The sequence below is a fragment of the Miniopterus schreibersii genome (genome assembly GCF_964146895.1).
Source record: "Miniopterus schreibersii genome assembly, chromosome: 6".
NCBI lineage: Eukaryota > Metazoa > Chordata > Mammalia > Chiroptera > Miniopteridae > Miniopterus > Miniopterus schreibersii.
The window spans coordinates 7,720,622-7,739,106 of NC_138107.1; the positions used below are offsets into that span (position 1 = coordinate 7,720,622).

The 18,485-nt window shown below is 48.4% G+C and overlaps 1 protein-coding gene across 1 annotated transcript in view; it reads right to left on the minus strand.

Annotated features, from left to right (window-relative positions):
• Window positions 1–18,485, minus strand: part of SLC26A8 (solute carrier family 26 member 8) — a gene marked incomplete at its 5' end in the record, with an annotated part of 83,385 nt that overhangs the window by 4,480 nt on the left and 60,420 nt on the right. Inside the window, 10 exons of the mRNA XM_081139597.1 lie at window positions 2,561–2,745; window positions 2,840–2,894; window positions 5,755–6,126; window positions 9,684–9,815; window positions 10,076–10,168; window positions 10,550–10,619; window positions 10,699–10,805; window positions 12,208–12,303; window positions 15,873–15,950; window positions 18,260–18,373. Of these exons, the coding sequence (XP_080995723.1) occupies window positions 2,561–2,745; window positions 2,840–2,894; window positions 5,755–6,126; window positions 9,684–9,815; window positions 10,076–10,168; window positions 10,550–10,619; window positions 10,699–10,805; window positions 12,208–12,303; window positions 15,873–15,950; window positions 18,260–18,373 (1,302 nt within the window). The remainder of the gene's footprint in view (window positions 1–2,560; window positions 2,746–2,839; window positions 2,895–5,754; window positions 6,127–9,683; window positions 9,816–10,075; window positions 10,169–10,549; window positions 10,620–10,698; window positions 10,806–12,207; window positions 12,304–15,872; window positions 15,951–18,259; window positions 18,374–18,485) is intronic.

Sequence of the window (18,485 nt, forward strand, 5' to 3'; positions counted from 1 at the left end):
CCCCTCAGGCAAAAGCTGCTTGGGAGGTAAATGTCTTCCTATGAAAGATGTCCTCTGCGGTATAGGGCAATGACTCAGCACAGGAATCCAGATGGGTGCCCTCTGAGCTCTAGATCCAGAGCCCACAACCCTAGAGTCTCCTCACACAGCTCCAGTCCACTCTGCTCTCCTTCTGCTGGAGCCCAAGGTGAGTGGCTGCACACGAAACTTTGTGTGTTGGCTCTTTAAGAGGGTGCCTGCATTTCCAGCTGTCTCTCCCTGGCAGACAGAAACCTGGCTGCTTTTCACAGCCAGATGTTATGTGGGCACGTTTCTCAGTTCTGGTGCCCTGCACTGGGGATCCCAGCTTGGAGTTTAGACCCCAGAGTTCTCATTAGGGACCCCCCACAGCTGAGGTGCCCCTCCAGATGTTCAGCTGCTGCCTCTGGGAGCCCAGCCAGCCCTCTCTTGCCTCCGTACTTCCTGCCAGTCTCTATGTGGTCTCCACTTTTCCTCCTTGGTTATGAGGGTGCTCTCCAGCTCGTCTTCAGTTGCAGTTGATTATTCAGGATGGCTTTTCTATATTTTAGTTGTAATTCCAATCTGGTCCCGGGAGACTGTCAGTGTAGCTTCCACTCAGTCCCCCATCATCTTTTTTTTTTCACTCTTGGATTTAAGCATGTAGACTATGGTTGTAGATACATCATATTTATTTATGTCAGCGAAATTCCTACAGTGCTTTTTCCAACATATGGCCTATTTGCTAAAATTTTTGAAAAGTAACAGGAATTAATAACAAAAAATAACCTGTTAATTTAATTATAAGCAAATCTTGGTTAAAAGTATTTACAAATTAACAGGGTGTTAATTTTCACATATAACATACGGACCAGAAATTTTGTCCATTAAATCTGAAGTCCATTAAATCAAGGTCCACAGAATCAAGGGTTTACTGTACTATCTATGTGCCGATGACTTTTTGGTTATAACCCTTCCCCTAATCTGCTGGTTCATATATCCACTGCCATTCTTGACATCTCCACTTGGATATTTAATAGGCATCTTGAATTGAATACATCAGAATGGAACTTTTCCTCTCCTAGTTTTTCCTAGTTTAAACGCTAGAAAAAGAAATTGATATATTCAATATCAAGTGTTAAGTTCTGATGGGCATGTTAGTAAACCAGAAAAATACTTTTAAAAAACATGATAAATATAATGTCCATCTTAAGCTAACTATCAACACTATCCTTAATAGAGAACATAAGAAGCTTTTCTCATTAAATTCAGGAGTAAGACAAGACTCACCAGTATTACTTAAATTGCTCTGGAAAGGCTGGCTAATGCCATAATCTATGATACTGAAATAAGAATTCTAACAGTTGGAAATAAGAGATTTATATTTTTTGTAGAAAATATTGTTTATCTAGAAAACACAAGAGAATTAACAATGAAAGCTTTTTGGACTAGTAAAAGGATTCACAAGATGCCAAATGATTTAATAAAAATCAATCGGTTTCCTATATCCTAGCAGTTGCCAGTTAGAAAATATAATGAAAAAGATGATTCATTTTAAAAAGCAATAAAAATGTAAAAGACAGAGTATAAAGTATCAAAGATTTGTCTATATGAAAAAAAGTTGAATTCCTAGGAATTCAACCTTTAAAAAGATAATAAATGCAGAGGCTGCCCATATAGAAGAAGTTATTCTGGATAAGCAGAAGCAATAACCTGTGCAAATTCTCAACAATGGTAGGCAAATGCTTGGCGATATATTACTTAGTGAAAGAAAAGGGCTATGTTTTACAGGCTTGACTATCTTTTACTTATTAACTTTTTTTATAAACACATATTACTCTGGTAATTCCTTTTTGTCATTAAAAAATTCAAACATTACTGAAATGTATTAAGTCAATGAATCGAGTTTAATGAAAAATAATTTCTAGTCAGGTGAGATTTTGGTGCCCATCAGTGTTTTAATTTTCTTTTTGGGAGGAAACTGTTAACCTTTGTAGATACTGATTAGAAAACACTGAGGTAGGCACAGGTCTTTACTTAGTATTAATAAACGGCTAAAAATTCTGGCCTGTATATCCTTTCTCCCTTGCATTTGGTCAGACTGAGTAAATTATATTACCCACAATGGGAATAATAGCCCAAGTGTTAGACTGGCAGATCTTTACCTCTGTGAGCTCATCAGATTTACTGTTCATCTGTGGATCCTAAAGGCACAGCTAGACGAGATGTGTAAAATATTTAGTCATTGATACAGCACTGGCACTAACTGAGCGTTTGGTAAAAGGGCCCTTGAGGCCTCTGCGGGTTGGGTAACCCTCTCTTCAGTTGGGAAAAGGCCCTGAATGGCACCCAGATGCTATGGCAGTGGGGGAACCTGGGACTCAGGTCCACTGCTATTTACCAACTGATAAATTTGGGAGCATTTCAACGTCTCAAAGTCTGGCACTCACTCAAAACCGTTCCTGGATGGTGTTCATCACTATTTGATCAGGTGTCTCCCCCCATCTCTACTCCCCCTTCACCCCCACCTCACCCCTCACCATGATGCTTCACATCCTCTGACCTTATCTGTTTCTGAATAGGTTTCCTGTATCACTGTCTCAGATTCGTCCATGCTTAACTCGGAGGACTCTGGAAGCTTCCTTGACAAGGCAAACAGCACAGCGTCATGGAGGCTGAGGAAGAGTTGGGCCTTGGTGATGCCAGCATCAAAGAAGTCGTTCCTCTCAAAGGTCCTGACCACAGAAGCTACAGACCAAACCCGGAAACACACAGGGTCAGGCACTGGGGAGGGGGCACCTGGGGTGCAAAACCCAGACCTTGTAGGGTGAAGCATACTCACAGTGACTCCCTGCAATGAGCACCAGAATGTTGGCGTTTTGGAAGGCGTTGCACATCTGCAGGGAGGGCGTAAATCAGTGTTAGGGATCCTCACACTCACTAAGAAAGGGCCTTCTAATTCGCTGGGTTGTAAAATCCCTTTGGTCATTCACTTGTCTGGGGTATATGTAACTTTATATGCAATTCAGCTTTGTGAACATTTGCTGGGTGGACTTCTCTAAGCTGGGAAGTGACTATGGTGCTGGAAATACAAGAGAGAATCAGACGGTCTCATGTGGGGTGGCGAGTGAGACAGGGTCTCCCATGGTCTCAAGGGGGAAAACAGGTCACACGAAGAGAGAATGCCACAGGAGTACAGCGCTGGACAGAGACAGGCATGGGTGTGACGGGAGTGCACTGGACAGTCCTCGAAAACTATTGTATCTTGATATTGGTGCTTAGTGTTTGCATGTGATTCCCTTCTCCCTGGAGTTCACTAGGCAGAGGGGGAACACATGGCCCAGAGATGGTCAAATGATATAGCAGGAAATGGAATTCAGGAACCCCGAGGATCATACTCAGAGCTGCTCTGCAAAGTTGCATTTGACTTTAGTAAAACATTAAATATTTAGTGGTATCAATTAATAAGCACCTGACGTTGGCCTCAAGTGTACTTCAGCCCATATATATGCTCTGGGGCAATGAGTAAAGCTCAATTCAAAGCAAGTCAATATTAAACTTGGTGCTCTAAGCACTTAGTGCCCAACCCTAAGCACTAAGTTAAAACGTGAAAACAAACAAACAAAACACAAAGCAACTAAAACAGACAGCCTCTGCTTCTTTCACCTCCAAGAGGAAACAAGAAAGTCATTCTTGATCACATGGTAAATCATAAAGTCACTTGGTAAAGAGCCACAATGGACATACTCTAAATGACAAGCAGTGGGAGACTGAAATCCCATGAATTAGGAAGAAGCTTAAATTGAGTGGTTGGTTGTCTCCAGTAAGAACGACTGCTGGGATTTTTCTTATTAAGTTTCAGTTTTCAATTATAATATTTGAAATGAATTTCTCCAGTATGGCAGTGGAGAACAAGGACAAAAGGAACGGAGGAACCTGTACTTCTGAAGTGTCAAATGCACCAGGAGTCTGAAGGTTGTAAAGTCAAGGTAGGGGTGCACACTGCCTCCTCCATGGTGGGGCTGGAGCAGAAAGTCCCCAGCACAGGCAGGTATGGATGGGCCACGCCAAGGACCAGAAGGCAAGGGAGGAGGGAGGGGGAGACGTCGGCACAGCCGCTCCATGTTCCAATGACGGACAGGCCGGGGCTCTTAGGGGGAAACACCGCTTGTCTCTCAAGGCGGTGAGGGAATGAAATGGGATCATGTATGTAAATATGCCCGACTCAGCGTGGCATGCAGTAGGCATTTAGTAATGTAGGACGAATGAACTCTAAAGTGACAACTAGAGCACAAGCCTGGGAGAAGAGAGCACAGCCCAGTAGGATGACCTGAGATGGAAAAGTCCAAAAGACAAGACGTTATCATGTGCACTTGAATCTGAAAACGGGGTGGGCAAAAAGGGCCTTGGGGATGGGACGCCCTGAACCTTAATCTCTTCCGTGCCTCTCATTTGATAGATGAGGAAACCGAGAGCCGGTGCAGTTTAGTGAGTTACTCCCGTCCGATGGACAGTGAGCAGAAGCCAGGGCAGAGCCACAGCCTCAGGCCACCCCCCACCGGGGTTCTTTCTGCTTTGAGCAGCTTCCTGCTGCCTCAGGCCAAAGAGGAGCAGGACTCATTTAAGCGAGAATTGTATTCCATTAGGAATAAAAAGGTTTGATAACATAGGATCCTAGGATAAGAGATGGAAAATCAGCCAAACACGTGTATCTCAAGGAAAAGGTGGGAGCAGTCAGAGCCGGGAAGTGGGTGTTCAGGATGTTTAAACCTGAGCCATCACCACCAGGGGCAAGAGTGAGATAGAGGACGGGAAACTGAGGTAAGCTGGCTGAAAAAAAGATATTGTACTTATGTGACATTGGGCGATAAAACCGGCATGGTTAGTTGTGCATCTACACTGTCCATGTTGTGTGAGAAAGAAAAATGAAAACTGTCAGAGAAACCAGAGTGGGAGAGGAGCCAGTTACCTAGGGACACAGCTTTTTTTTTATTAATTGACCTTTTTTATTTTTATTTTTATTTTTAAAGAGAGGAAGGGAGAGAGAGAAGAGAGGGAGAGAGAAACATCATTGTGAGAGAGAAACATCGACAGGCTGCCTCCCACCCGTTCCCCAACCGGGGATTGAACCTGCAACCTGGGTACGTGCCCTGACAGGGAACTGAAACTGTCAGCCTTTGTTGTACGGGACAACGCTCTAACCAACTGAGCCACACCGGCCAGGGTAGAGACACAGCTTTTGAAGGGAAATTTTCCCCTGCCCTTTCCCCCCAAAGATGCAGGCAATGAAGGGGGCACTGGGGATGATCCCACAGGTACCGGCCCAGACAGCTCCAGGCCCCAACTCCTGCAAATCTGAGTGCTCGGAGCAGCTGAGGAGTGCGGGCCTCTCGGTGCGCTTTCTCTCTGCTGCGTCCAGACTTCTTCCTTGAGCAGGTCTGCAGCTAACTCCCAGGGTACACTAGGAGTTGCCGGGGGAGGCGCAGATGGCTGTCTCTACGGTGCTGAGTTTCCCATTTTCCGTTCCTTGAGCAATAATATGCCATGCTAAGGCAACCAGCCCCAGTTCAATAAATCAGAGCTGGTTCATTTTCTATTCTGGTTGACTTTAAACTATCTTCAGTGTCCAAGTTTCTAGTGGCCCAGGAGTCACATAGTAGCTGATGAGTGACTCACAGGATTCGATCAGGGTTGGGGTTGGGGTGGTGGGTGGTAGGCGGGGGTCAGAGCTCTTGTTAAAGCCACCTCAGGACCTACCTGTCTCAATATGACTGTAGCCCGTGAGTCCACAAAGTGCACCATGGAGAAGTCCAGGATGATAGTGTGAGCGCAAGGCAGAAAAGACGAATCTGAGTAACGGATGACTGAGTGACTCCTGACGTGGCTGTCAGAAGCATCGGCAAATTGCCTCATGTTGTTTCTAGCGGGTTTATTAGGAAGCCAAATTTTCTCCATATTATCACAGTTTTGCTCTTGATTTCTCTGAAATGTGGGAGATACCACGTACGGCATTTGGTCACTGTATGAAGTTTGGCTCGAGCTCCCACTGTCCAAACGTGTGCAGCTGATCAGGTTGATGGAGGATGGCTTGTGGTCCCATTTGCTTTCAAATCGCTCTGTGTAAACAATCTGGGGCGGGGGGGGGGGGGGGCGTCCTTAGGATTAAACAAGGGCCGAGTGTTTGCAGCTATCTGCAAACTCCCCCCACTTCACAGCCCAGGCACTACACAGCTTTGACTCGGGTATCTCATGAAAACCCCACATTCACTGCTGCTTATCCGCACCACTCGCAAGCCCCCCAACTTCCCTGTGTGCATCAGTGACGTTACCGCGGTCCTAGTGAGCCACACTTCAAACCTCCTTTGATTTGTCCCTTCCCCTCACCCCTGGGTTCTGATCAGCCTCCAGCGCCTTCTAATGCTCTGAAGTGTTTGTTCCATCGGTCCCTTTTCTCAACACCGCCTCCTTTTATCAGCGCAACTGTGGCCTGTCAGGCTTCCTTGCGAAGACAGACGTCACTGGAGCAGGGCTGCTTTTACCTCTCAGGCCCCTCGACCTCCTCACAGACCCGGGTGCCGCCACCGCTTAAGGACACGGTCGGCACCAGGAACACACGGCGTGCAGGGCCTGAATGCCAGCTCTGGGGTCGCAGGGCCCAGTTTCTACCTGGGCAACAGGTGCGGGTCCATTCAAAGGACAAATAACGCATATGGCCAAGAGCTGTAGGGCCCATGGGAAAATGGGAATAATTCATATGCTAAAGTGGAGTCATTTGGGGTGATGTTTCTTTAAAAATATTGTTCTAATAATGTTGCTTATAGAAAATTTAAAAATAGGAAAACTGTAAAGATAAAAAGTATATAAGGTAGTAGATATTGTATAGCAAAAAAAAAAAAAAAAAAAAAGGTAGTGTGGGTGATGATACTATTCCAGTTCAAAGGAGAGCGGTGTCCGTCCCCAAGGCTTGAAGGTCTCTGAGGCCAGGCCTTTGGGGGCAGCAGCGGACTGACTCAGTCGTGGGAGATGCCAGATCCTCTGGGCAGAAGGAAACCCCTAAGAGCCTTCCTTTTCTCTCCTTCCTCTACTCTACCTCCTGTCCTTCAAGGGCTTTCATGACCTACTCGTGCTGTGTCTGCCTAAATTTACTCCCTAGGCCAGGCCTCTTGCTCTGACGACCCCATACTAATTTCCACCTCAGTGTCTCTGTCCAAGCCTATCCATGGACTGGGAGCCCTCTTTTTTCCTACCTGACATAAATCCAAAATTCCCTCTCCTGCCCAGCTCAAGTCCATTGTTACCATGAAGTGTCCCTGACTTTCTGAGCTCATGCCAATCTCTCTTTACTTGAAGTCTTAGAGTTGTTAGAACCTAAACACACAATTTTGAACATAACAGCACATTGTATAATATGGTTTACTATCCTATTTCATCAGTCTTAAGGTGCATCACTACTTTTTGTATTCTCCAGGAAAAAATACTGCAAATTAAACTAAGACACGTCACCAATTACACAATGCATCCAAATTTCAGAGATGTGAGAAAATGTCTCTCTTAGACATTTTATTGATAAAATACAATAGCAGCCTTATATGTCACATTAATAGACTCGTCTCCCTAGTTTGATTTAAATCACCATGAATTGCTTCAAAATAATCCTGTGATCTGGGGGGAGTGTAGATGGTGGGATATAGATAAAACAGGATTGGCCATTAGTTGATGGATCTTAAAGTGGATGGTGGGTGCACAGAGGCCCATTATACTTGTTTCTACTTTTGTGTATGTTCAAAATTTCCCTGAAAAAAATTTTTTTTTAAAAAAAGAACAACCTGGATGAACCCTGAGGACATTATGCTAAGTGAAACAGTCCAGTCACAAAAAAGGCAAGTACTGTACGATTCCACTGATATATGAGGTACCTGGGTTAGTCAAATTCATAGAAACAGAAAGTAGAATGGTGGTTGCCAGGGGCTGGGAGGAGGGCGAATGGGAATTGTTACTTAATAGGTACAGATGAAAAAGTTCTAGAGATAGATGGTGGTGATGACTGTGCAACAGTGTGAGTATACTTAACACTACTGTACACTCAGAATGGTTAAGATGATAAATTTGTGTTATGCATTTTCTACCACAATAAAAAGCCAGAGACCCTTACAGATTCCTTTTCGTTTTTCAGAGTCATAGCTCTGGGCACGTGGTAGGAGCTCCATCAATACCAGGGGATCCTGGTCCGCGCTCAGGCGCGCTTGCTGCTGTCCTGTGACTGCCCTCTCTCTAGAACGCTCCCTGCAGTGCGGATGTAACAGCAGTCAGACCGGGGTTAACCCTGTCCTCCTGGCAAAAAATGTTGGGATTTTCAGGGAGCTCGGTAGAACCTACGCTTGTTGGGGTGTATGGCAACCAGAGTGGGTGCCTGGTGTTTGCAGGTGCGGAGGGGGACAGGTGGTGTGTGTGGGGGCGTCAGTGTGTGAGTGTGTGTGAGTGTGTGTGTGAGTGTGTGTGTGAGTGTGTGTGTGTGAGTGTGTGAGTGTGTGTGAGTGTGTGTGTGAGTGTGTGTGAGTGTGTGAGTGTGTGTGAGTGTGTGTGTGTGAGTGTGTGTGAGTGTGTGTGTGAGTGTGTGTGAGTGTGTGTGTGAGTGAGTGTGTGTGAGTGTGTGAGTGTGTGAGTGTGAGTGTGTGTGAGTGTGTGTGTGAGTGTGTGAGTGTGTGTGAGTGTGTGAGTGTGTGTGAGTGTGTGTGTGAGTGTGTGAGTGTGTGTGTGTGAGTGTGTGTGAGTGTGTGAGTGTGTGTGTGTGAGTGTGTGTGAGTGTGTGTGAGTGTGAGTGAGTGTGTGTGAGTGTGTAGATAGCGCTGCCCCTCCCCTGTGGGTGTGGGTGGAGATGGGGTACAAGGCCTCCCAGCTAGAAACCAGCAGCCCTGCGCTGGGGAAGGGGGTATTTAGGTCGAGTCTGAGTTGGAGTAACGTGCACTTCCTTCATCAGCTGAAATAACCTTCAGACGCCATAAAACACACACCTGCGCTTGTCCGCCCCTTCCTGCCCATCGCCCCTTCCTGCCCATCGCCCCTTCCTGCCCATCGCCCCTTCCTGCCCATCGCCCCTTACTGCCCTTTGCCCCTGCCTCGGCCACAGGCCCCTCGCTGCCCATCGCCCCTTACTGCCCTTTGCCCCTGCCTCGGCCACAGGCCCCTGGCTGCCCATGGTCCCTGCCTCGGCCACAGGCCCCTCGCTGCCCATGGCCCCTGCCTGGGCCACAGGCCCCTCGCTGCCCATGGCCCCTGCCTCGGTCTCAGGCAGCCGGCAGGAGCCCGGGGCAGACCCGGGAGAGCCCCAGCCGCCTGGCCCCTGCCCCCGCTGGAATGAGACACTCTTCACGTCCCTCATCTCCAGCCGCCTAAGGGCGGGCAGCTGGTGGTCAGGGAAAGGGGCCCAGCTGGGGACCCGCTCCCTGCGCTCCGGCCAGTCTCTGGCCAGGGGGTGGGGACTCAGGAGTCGCCCCAGGCCCGACCTCCCAGGGGAACGCGCGTCTGCATTTCTGAGGAGAAACCTTTGATTTCCAATGACCTGTGGTCCATCTAAAAGTCACGATCCCACGGGGGTTTTCTTTCCTTTTTTCCTTTTCTTAAACCAACAGCCAACCGCGCGCGTCTTCAGCAGACGCGGAGACCCTGCGGGAAGAGGCGCTGCTCACCCGGGGCGGCGGCTCCAGCTCGTCGCAGTTGCAGAAACACCGGCAGAGCTGCTCCACCCGCGAGCCGCCCTCGCTCTCAGAGAACAGCCTGAACATCTCCTCCTCCTTGAGGGGCACCCTCACCATCTCCACCTGGGGGGCGGAGGAGGGCGCGCTCAGAGGGCGCGCGCGGGAGCCGGGGGGCGCGGGGAGAGGCCGGGGGGGGCGCGCGGGAGGGGCCCGGGGAGCAGGGAGAGGGTCGGGGGCGCACAGGAGGGGTCGGGGGCGCGGGGAGAGGCCCGGGGGCGCGCGGGAGGAGTCCAGGGGCGCGCGGGAGAGGCCGGGGGCGCGCGGGAGGGGCCCGGGGGCGCGCGGGAGGGGCCCGGGGGCGCGCGGGAGGGGGGAGCCCTCACCTCCTGCAGCAGCTTGCGCTTCAGCTCGTGCACGTTGACGAAGGTGATGGAGTTGCAGCACTGGAAGATCTTCACCCCGGGAATGGTTATGAGCTGCAGACAAGCGCAGAGCTCCCAGAAGGCTCCCTCTAGAACCGCCTGGAGACTCTGTATTCTTCCTAAAAGAGGCCCGAGGCGGCGAGGCCCTCCCTCCCGTTCCCACCCCTGCTTTTCCTGCTGCCTTCTCCCCCCTCCATGGCCTGGCGCCTCTCTTTTGGCCTTCTGCCCCCTAAAGTGCATTTGAAAATGATCCTTAACTGGCTGCAGGACCCTGGGACTGACCTGCCCCTTTGCGTCCCCACCTCTCCCCGCCTCTGCCAAGCGCGTCTGCAGCTCAGCAAATAACAGCAAAGCGATTTTTGCAGACAGACTAAGCAGCAGGCCCGGCCCGCCCCGTCCTTTGGGCGCAGGAGCGGGGCTGGCCTCGGTGCTCACCTCCCGGTAGTCGCTGATGTTCCTGTAAATGTTGGTGTTGGGGATCTGGCCCAGGAGAAGGATCTTGGTTCTGAAAGGAAATGCAGTGGCCCTTAGGTCCTGGTTGCCTCGCAGGCACGACTGGCCTCCCGTCACCTGAGACCAAGTACCTGTGTGACTGAACGGTGATCATGAAGAAGGTAAAGGCCAGTGAGACAAGTAGTCCCACGTCCAGTCCCAGGAAAATTGCAGATATGAATGTCACAATCCAAATAATCTTCGGGAAGAAGGGAAGGAGGGAAAAGGAACGCCGTGATGAGCAGCGGGGTTGAGAAAATTGCCGGCCCTGTCTCGGCTCACCCCCCCCCCCATTCAGACAACCAGCCCCAGGGCCATAGGGACCCTGCGGTCACAGAAGCCTGGGCCCAAGGCTGCCGAGCATGCTTCCATGCTTCCTTGGTCATTTCTCTCTCTAATTCTCACTTGAAATTTTAGGTTCCTCATGTGCAAAATAGGGGTGGTAATATCTACTTTAGAGGCTCTGTCGAGACTAGAAATGCCATTTGTAAAGCAACCCAGATGCTCACCAAACGGCAGTTGCTACTTTCAGACCTGTAGTAGTTACTGCGAGTCTTTACCATCCATGTCAAGCCCTTCTCCATCACCTCAGCAGGTGGCTTGACTTTAACCTTCACAGAGAAGATAGCCTGAAACTCCCTCAAACGTTTACTTGCCGCCCACCAGGCGTGGCTGGGTGGTTGAGGGCCGGCCTGTGAACCAGGAGGTCACGGTTCCATTCCCGGTCAGGGCAGGTGCGGGGCTGCGGGCTGGGTCCCCAGCAGGGGGCGTGCAGGAGGCAGCCGAGCAGTGACTCTCATCACTGATGTTTCTCTCTCTCTCCCTCTCTCTGACATCAATAAAAAACTTTTTTTTTTTTTTTAAATGAGACTGTGAGTTAAGTAGGTCCAACCTTCTCTGCTAATAGTGTTTCTATTTTCTGACGACTTCCTCTGCGACTAAGTGGAGACAGAAGTGCATCAGAATAAAAAATTTTCTTAAAATGTTTACTGCGGCCTGCCACCTGCGAGCTAATGTCTGCACTCAGCTTTCCTTCACCCGCCCCAGGCCTGTTGCAGGCGCTCGCTCTCCTCCTAAGGCCAGCAGCTCTGCCCATGCCCTGACCACATACCCTCTTAGCTCCTCGGGGACCTGAATCCAAAAATTATCTCCTATCACATCTCTTTGCCTCTTTGGGGTCCTGCTCCTCTCATCATATCACCCCCCCCAATCTCATTTCTTGCCGTTTCCCCTTCCTGTGCTCAGCTCTGTGTTCCAGACAGAAGGAGGGGCCCCATCAGTTACTCCGGCAAGACACCTCCTCTTATCAGGATCTGGGTCTCTGGGTTAAAAGTCATTCGAACATGCAATGCACGACAACCCCTTTTTACTACCTCTGCATCTAACTGTAGCCACTGAATTCATTCCTTTTTATTTATGTTTGCATCGTTGGAGTGAGGCCTCGGTATTTGCCTCCCTATTTAAAGCAAAAGCAGAGCATCAGAGTTGCCTGCATCAGAGTTGCTAGCGTCCTCCGCGCTGGTGTCTTTCGTTTGTCCTGTTTCCCTCTGTCCAGCCTTCCCCTCATCCGCCCCTACCTCGGCCAGGGCGTCTACACTCACACAGTCGTATGGGCTCTGCCTCCACAGGCTGGGTAGGTAGTAAATGCTTTCAAGGTAGGGTAGGACGTTGCTCACAACAATACCAGCCAGCACAGCCTGGGGGGAAAGATAAGCCCTGCTTTATTTTCCCTTCAGGAGTGAAACTCCCAAATCTTCATAAAGTAACCACAAAAGTTAGCCTTGCCACTCAGAGATATTAGGCATTGATATTTCATAAAAATACCACGTCCGTGCTTTCACTCACTGTCTCATCCAATAAGCATTCTCCACATTTTTCTCTGCTCCCCTCTGTTGTTTGTCAAACACACAGGCCAAGGCCAGGCCACGGCCAAGGCCTGAGGGGTTGAGCCAGGAAAGCCGCAGCAAGCCCTTCAGCTCAGACAGAGGGGAGAAGAGGGGCCAGAGACCGCAGTCCTCTAGCCCTTCCTGTGTCTGCGCTGTCACTTTGGGTGTATGGGACAGGACCCTCGGGCTGGCACCTTCGGCTACCTGACACAACTGTGTTACTACACTGACAAATTAGCGAACTTCCGTTCAGAGAAACTCTAAAATAGTTTCAATTTGGCTTTTGTTCAGATTTAATCATGATATATTATAATGATTTCAACAACGAGATACCATTTTTTGTGCCCATCAAATCGAATTAGCAAATTGAAAACACTCCATATATATGGTTGTTGAGTATAAAGGGGTACAGCCTTTTGGGAAAATAATTTGGCAATATGTCAAGCCATACTGATACGCTTTCACACAGAAATTTTGTTTACTTTTAGAAATCTAAATATAGAAAAGGGTGGATACACAAAATTACTCGTTGTGTTATTTATAATAACAAAAATTCAGACAACCTAATTTTCCAATAAGAATATAAATAAGTTACAGTTTGAGGTATCATGCTATATATTATTATTTTTTCATGCTATATATGAAATACAAACAAGAATACAAAGCCTGTCCAGTCAGGTTAAAACTAGGCAAAGTAATACCCATTCACAGAAAATAATATTGATCAGATATGTGCCAAAATATTAATAGCGGTTCATATGTAAATGTGGATGACGTTTTTATCTATTATGAATTTTCCATGTCTACTTTTCTTTTTTTATGTCTTTATTGATTTCAGAGAGAGGAAAGGAGAGGGAGAGAGAGATGGAAACATCATTGATGAGAGAGTCGTCATTGATCGGGGGCCTCCTGCACGACCCCTACTGGGGATGAAGCCCACAGCCCGGCCATGTGCCCCAACTGGGAATCGAACCACGATCTCCTGGATCCCCGGTCGATACTCAACCGCTGAGCCACACTGACTGGGCAGCATGTCTACTTTTCTAGTGGAAAGAAAGTTTCTTAAATATGAGAAAATAAAAATCTATTCTCGTAGGATATAAAAATCATCAGGGCCTTAAAGTAGAACTAACCTACTTTAAGAAACACTTTCTGGTGTTCTTGAGGCCCCTGCACTGGCTTAACCTCTCTCAGCCTTTCCCTTGCCGTCCTCTCCGCCCGCTCTGCCTGGGGGTTAGAGCTGATCCCACCACCGGAGTGGCGGGTCCACGCTGCCTCTGGTTTTCTGAGTTACCGGCTGCACTCAGCAGTAGAAGGGGGAGAGCAAGGATGAAGTTAGCAGGAGGCACTTCTTTCCCATCTTCATCTCCTTGCCAGCCAGCAGCCTCCAAACTTTCTGCAACTTACAGGGGGACGTGGTGGGAAGGAAAGGAATCTCAACTTTATAGGGGTTTTGCAAGGTTTTTGCCTTGAGGGAAGGAGTGTAAAGAGGAAACACCTTGGCCGGTGCGGGTCAGGGATTGAGCTTGACCCATGAACCAAGAGGTCACTGGTTCAATTCCCAGTCAGGGCACATGCTCGGGTTGCGGGCTTGATCCCCAGTAAGGGGCGTGCAGGAGGCAGCCGATCAATACTCTCTCATCCATGGTTCTCTCTCTCCTACTCCCTTCCTCTCTCTAAAAATCAAGAAAAATATTTTTTTTTAAAAAAGAGGAAACATATTTTCATAAAACAATAGACAATCAAAAATTTACCTTTGCATATTAAGATTAGACATGCTCACATATAAAGAAGAATTAATCGTCTACATAATTCACATCATCCAAGAGATAAGCATTGTTAACATTTTGGTGTGTTCTATTTCCCCCCCCCGCCCCACACAGGTCGAAGCAGTATTGAATGCACTATTTTGAATCATGTCTTTTTAAAATTTGGTCCCCTTGCTAAGTAATTGAGACCCTAGCCAGGATGCTCCAACAATTCTTCCAATAAGGATTTTGCAACAAGCTGTTCATAGTCTTTCCAGGAAGGAAGGAATCTTTACTGCTCACAGAGCTCATTGGGATAGTATTCAGATAGTCCACTGATCAGGTTGTGTTCCCGTTTTCTCATCCAGAAACATCCTAACTAGATGCTGTAAAAATAATGTGACATAACATGGGGAGCCAAAGTAGGAATTGTTCTGTCTAATATATTTACAATAAAAGAGTGCTACCTACTTTTATCACTAGCCTTCAGTGAATTCTGACAGATTTTTATGTGTTTGGAATTTTAAAAAATTCTTATTCTTCTAGCTATAAAGAAAAAAAATGTCACCGTTCAAAGTAAATTAGTGAGTGGCTTTGCTAGAATAGGTTCGAAGAGTGGTCACACCAAAGGTGCTATACTAACTAAATTCTGGAGCTGCTTTCTGCTGGGATCAGAGGACAGCTTGTGCGATAAACCGAAGCTTAATCCCACTCTCCAGGCCTAGACTCCAGGGCTGGGGCCCAAGGTCCCTGAATATCAAGAGCAGGAGGCAGCAACGGCCGTGAGGCGGCTGCTCTGCGGTGCAATGGCCATGCTCGAAAGGCTGGGGCTGAGATTTACACCACTCCTGCTTCGGGGACCGCTACCTCAGTGTGTAACCAAGCTGCGACACCAGGAATGAAACCCCCTCCCACCCGCCTTAGTACTGTCTAAAGGTGGCTACAGGGAACATTAAAGAAATGTAAAAGGAAATATGGTCGCTGAACATTGAACAAATTGATTATAGCCAGGAATGAATGCACCTGGAATCTCAATGCAAGGTGGCCAGTCTCACACAAAGGGGAGAAATGGCACGTGAGTGTATAGGAGCATCCTAGCTGAACAGTTATAACTCAACTTTCAGACCCTGCCGTTTAGTATTGTAAACTGGCCAGAGACGGTGTGGAAGCAAGCGAGGGAGTGCGTTCACATGAATGCAAAACAAGGCCTTCCGGGAGCGGGTTAGGGACCAGATGGCATGGATGCACAGCGAGTTTCTAAGCCTGTGTGGGCAATGGGCGTTCTGGCATCTGATGTCTATTTTGGTCACCTTGAACCAAATCCTTACTTTTAAAGCTTACTTTAGAGCTTGAGCAATTAAAAGAAGATTAACGAGAACAGCAGCAACAGTGGCTAATGTTTCTCGAGTGCTCCTGATTAGCTTAACACTGTTATCTCTATATTATATATACTATCTTATTTAACTCCCAAGCCTGAGAGGTAGATGCTAGTATTTTAAAGGGAAGGGACTAGAGAGAGGCTGGGGCAGCCAGTGGGGCCACACTGAGTGCAGTTCTGCTCAGGGATACCCACCAAGATGCAATCTGGACACCGGGCTTTCTGGGCTTGGCTATTTGATCAGTTCCACTTACATTTGGCAGGTCGTAGAAAAAGCTTCCCACCTTCACCATCAGGAGCAGCATCACACCTGCTCCTACCAGAGATGCAAACTGAGGAGACAGAGCGGTTGGAGAGAGACCGTCAGGAGCACGCTGGTCCCTGCCTGCAACTGAGGCCTTCTGCTCGGTGAAGCACGGCAGTTTTTCTTAAAAGGAGTTTAGAGTAACCATCCAGCATAAGTGCATCTTTTGCTGAGCTGACATTGTCAGGTTTTGTCAAAGTGCTAAATGCATGCTAGGGCCTCCACACATACTGGCCGTGTAAATGCATGAATGCTTTAGAAAAATTCCAGATTGTCCCAGGTCTTTAATCTTTGTTGCCTTAGCTTTTTGCTCTGAATCTGCAGTCTCCTAAGCCCGGCCTGCACTCCCTCCTCACTTTAACCCCTCCTTGAACAGTTTAGACAAGCCCTGGCAGAGTCGTCACTGTCCGCCCCGAAACCCCAACCATTCCACTTCCCATATCGCTAAACATCCACCCCTCACCCTTGGAGCGTGGGACAAGGCAGGAGGCATCCTTGGAAAGCAGAGGCTAAGGGAGGCATGGTGGTCCAAACCAAATGACAGGAAGATGGCCCGGGGACAGGGCAGCTGGCCACAAGCCCAGGGCTCTGCGCCTCCCCTCTGCTACGGGCCTGCCAACTCCTCTGACCCCGGGCCATGGCTGGAAGGGCTGACAGGTTTTCCTGCAACAGGTGAACACAAGTGGATTCTAGACCCGGGAAAATTAAAGAGGAATCCAGACACATGTACGCAGCTTGTCTTTATGCCAGACAACAAAACCAAGCCGCCCTTGGTGGCAGGCCACGTGTGAGGGGTTCGGAGCCAGGCCCCCAGCTTCTCTGTAGTCCTGAGGAACGCTGAAGAAGTGGCCGTGTTCTCAGGCAGAGGGAATCCACGGTCCCAGAGAAGAGGGGTGGGGGGAACCCCCTGCCATGGGAGGGGGCAGGCTGAACCAGCCTCGGGGCCTTGGCCCAGCCGGAGCGCAGGCTGGGCCGCTCCAGCGCACGGGGCCGGGCCGCTGCGTGCTCTGCTGGACCCCGTGACTCGCACTGGGGACAGCAGGGTCTCAGGGAAGGGCTGGCCCGCATCCGCAGAGACATGCCTCCCACATGGACACTGCGCCTCAGAGAGGCTCATTGGCAGGGGGGTGTGACACATGCAACAGTGAGCGCAGCCACGGACCCCAGGAGAGCCACTGGGGCCTGGGGCGGGCACCTTGCCCAGGCCGAGCCGGGCCCTCCCTCCCCGCTCCGTCTGTACACACCTAACCTCTGGCTGTCGTCACCACGTCCCACTTCCTCCACCATTCTCCTTCTTGCAATATTTATGGCCCTTTTTATTTATTGTACTTACTTGGCACTTCATTTTACTTGCACTGTGATTTAGTGTCTTCCAACCGTGTGCGTCTTTTCTCCCTAAATTTATCTTAAGCTTATATACTGAATCAACAGCCTGCTGTCAAAAGTTACTGGGAACTAAAGTCTGGAATTGCTGTTTCCATTTCTTTTTATCATAAAACCCTCTCATTGTGACTTTAAAGTTCTTTCACCCTTACATAGAACATCCTTCTTTTTAACGTAACCCAACTTCCTTTTTTCTGTCAAAGTGTGGAAAAGGGCTACTCCCTAGAGCCAGCGCCTGGCAGCAGGTGACAACCGAGCTCAGTCCACACAGGCTGACAGGACACGGTCTCGCTCTAGGGTAGACCCACGCTCTTGCCCTTGCCTAATCTGACTTTATTAGCTTTCACTTTATATTTCACCAAATTAACCATGGAATGTGGTGCTTTATCTTCCCCCAGTAAAATTCAGTGTTGATCCTTCTGACACTTTAGATTCTGACCTGAAGAGAGTCTGACCTAGATAATTTCCTCGTATGCAGAGGTAGAATGGTCATAAATCCCCGAGGCTCATCTAGACAAAGACCTTGCTCTCTAAGGTGAAAGCCCCCTGCCATGCCCTCTGAGGAGGCCAGGAAAGTTTCTAGTTTGGCTGCTGGGATAGAGAGAGTTGAATTACTGCTTTCCCAGACTAGGGCTGAGAATATGTCTCCCGTAGAAAAAAATGTAAATAGGGTGATGGTCAGTTTATCTGAAATATTATCTTACATGGAAAATGGTTTTGTGCGTTCACATAGAATAATACTTTTATAGAAATGACTTTCAAGTTCCACATTGACTAATAGCTTTTAAGACAAAATCTAAACAAAAATGAAGGCAAGTGTGAAATCCAAATTCTTCTAAGAGACCTTCCCCAACCAGCATAGCATTAACACATCAACGTGATGAAACTAACGCAGCCCCTTTCTAGGAACACATATGCACAGATGTAAACATTTTTATATGCTGGGGGTCATACCTGCTGTCTTCCTCCAGATTTATCCTGGATAACAGTCCTGACAATAGCACCGGTAAACACGCAAGATCTGAAAAATGAGCTGATGACATTGCAAAGGCCAATGGCTATTAAATCCTATAAAGGAATGGCAAACAAGTTAGGCCCACTATTTCTTGAAGAATGTTGATTTAAGTTTGAACTGAAGGTACACTGTCTATTTCTTGTGCATGAGGATAGGTTGCTTATA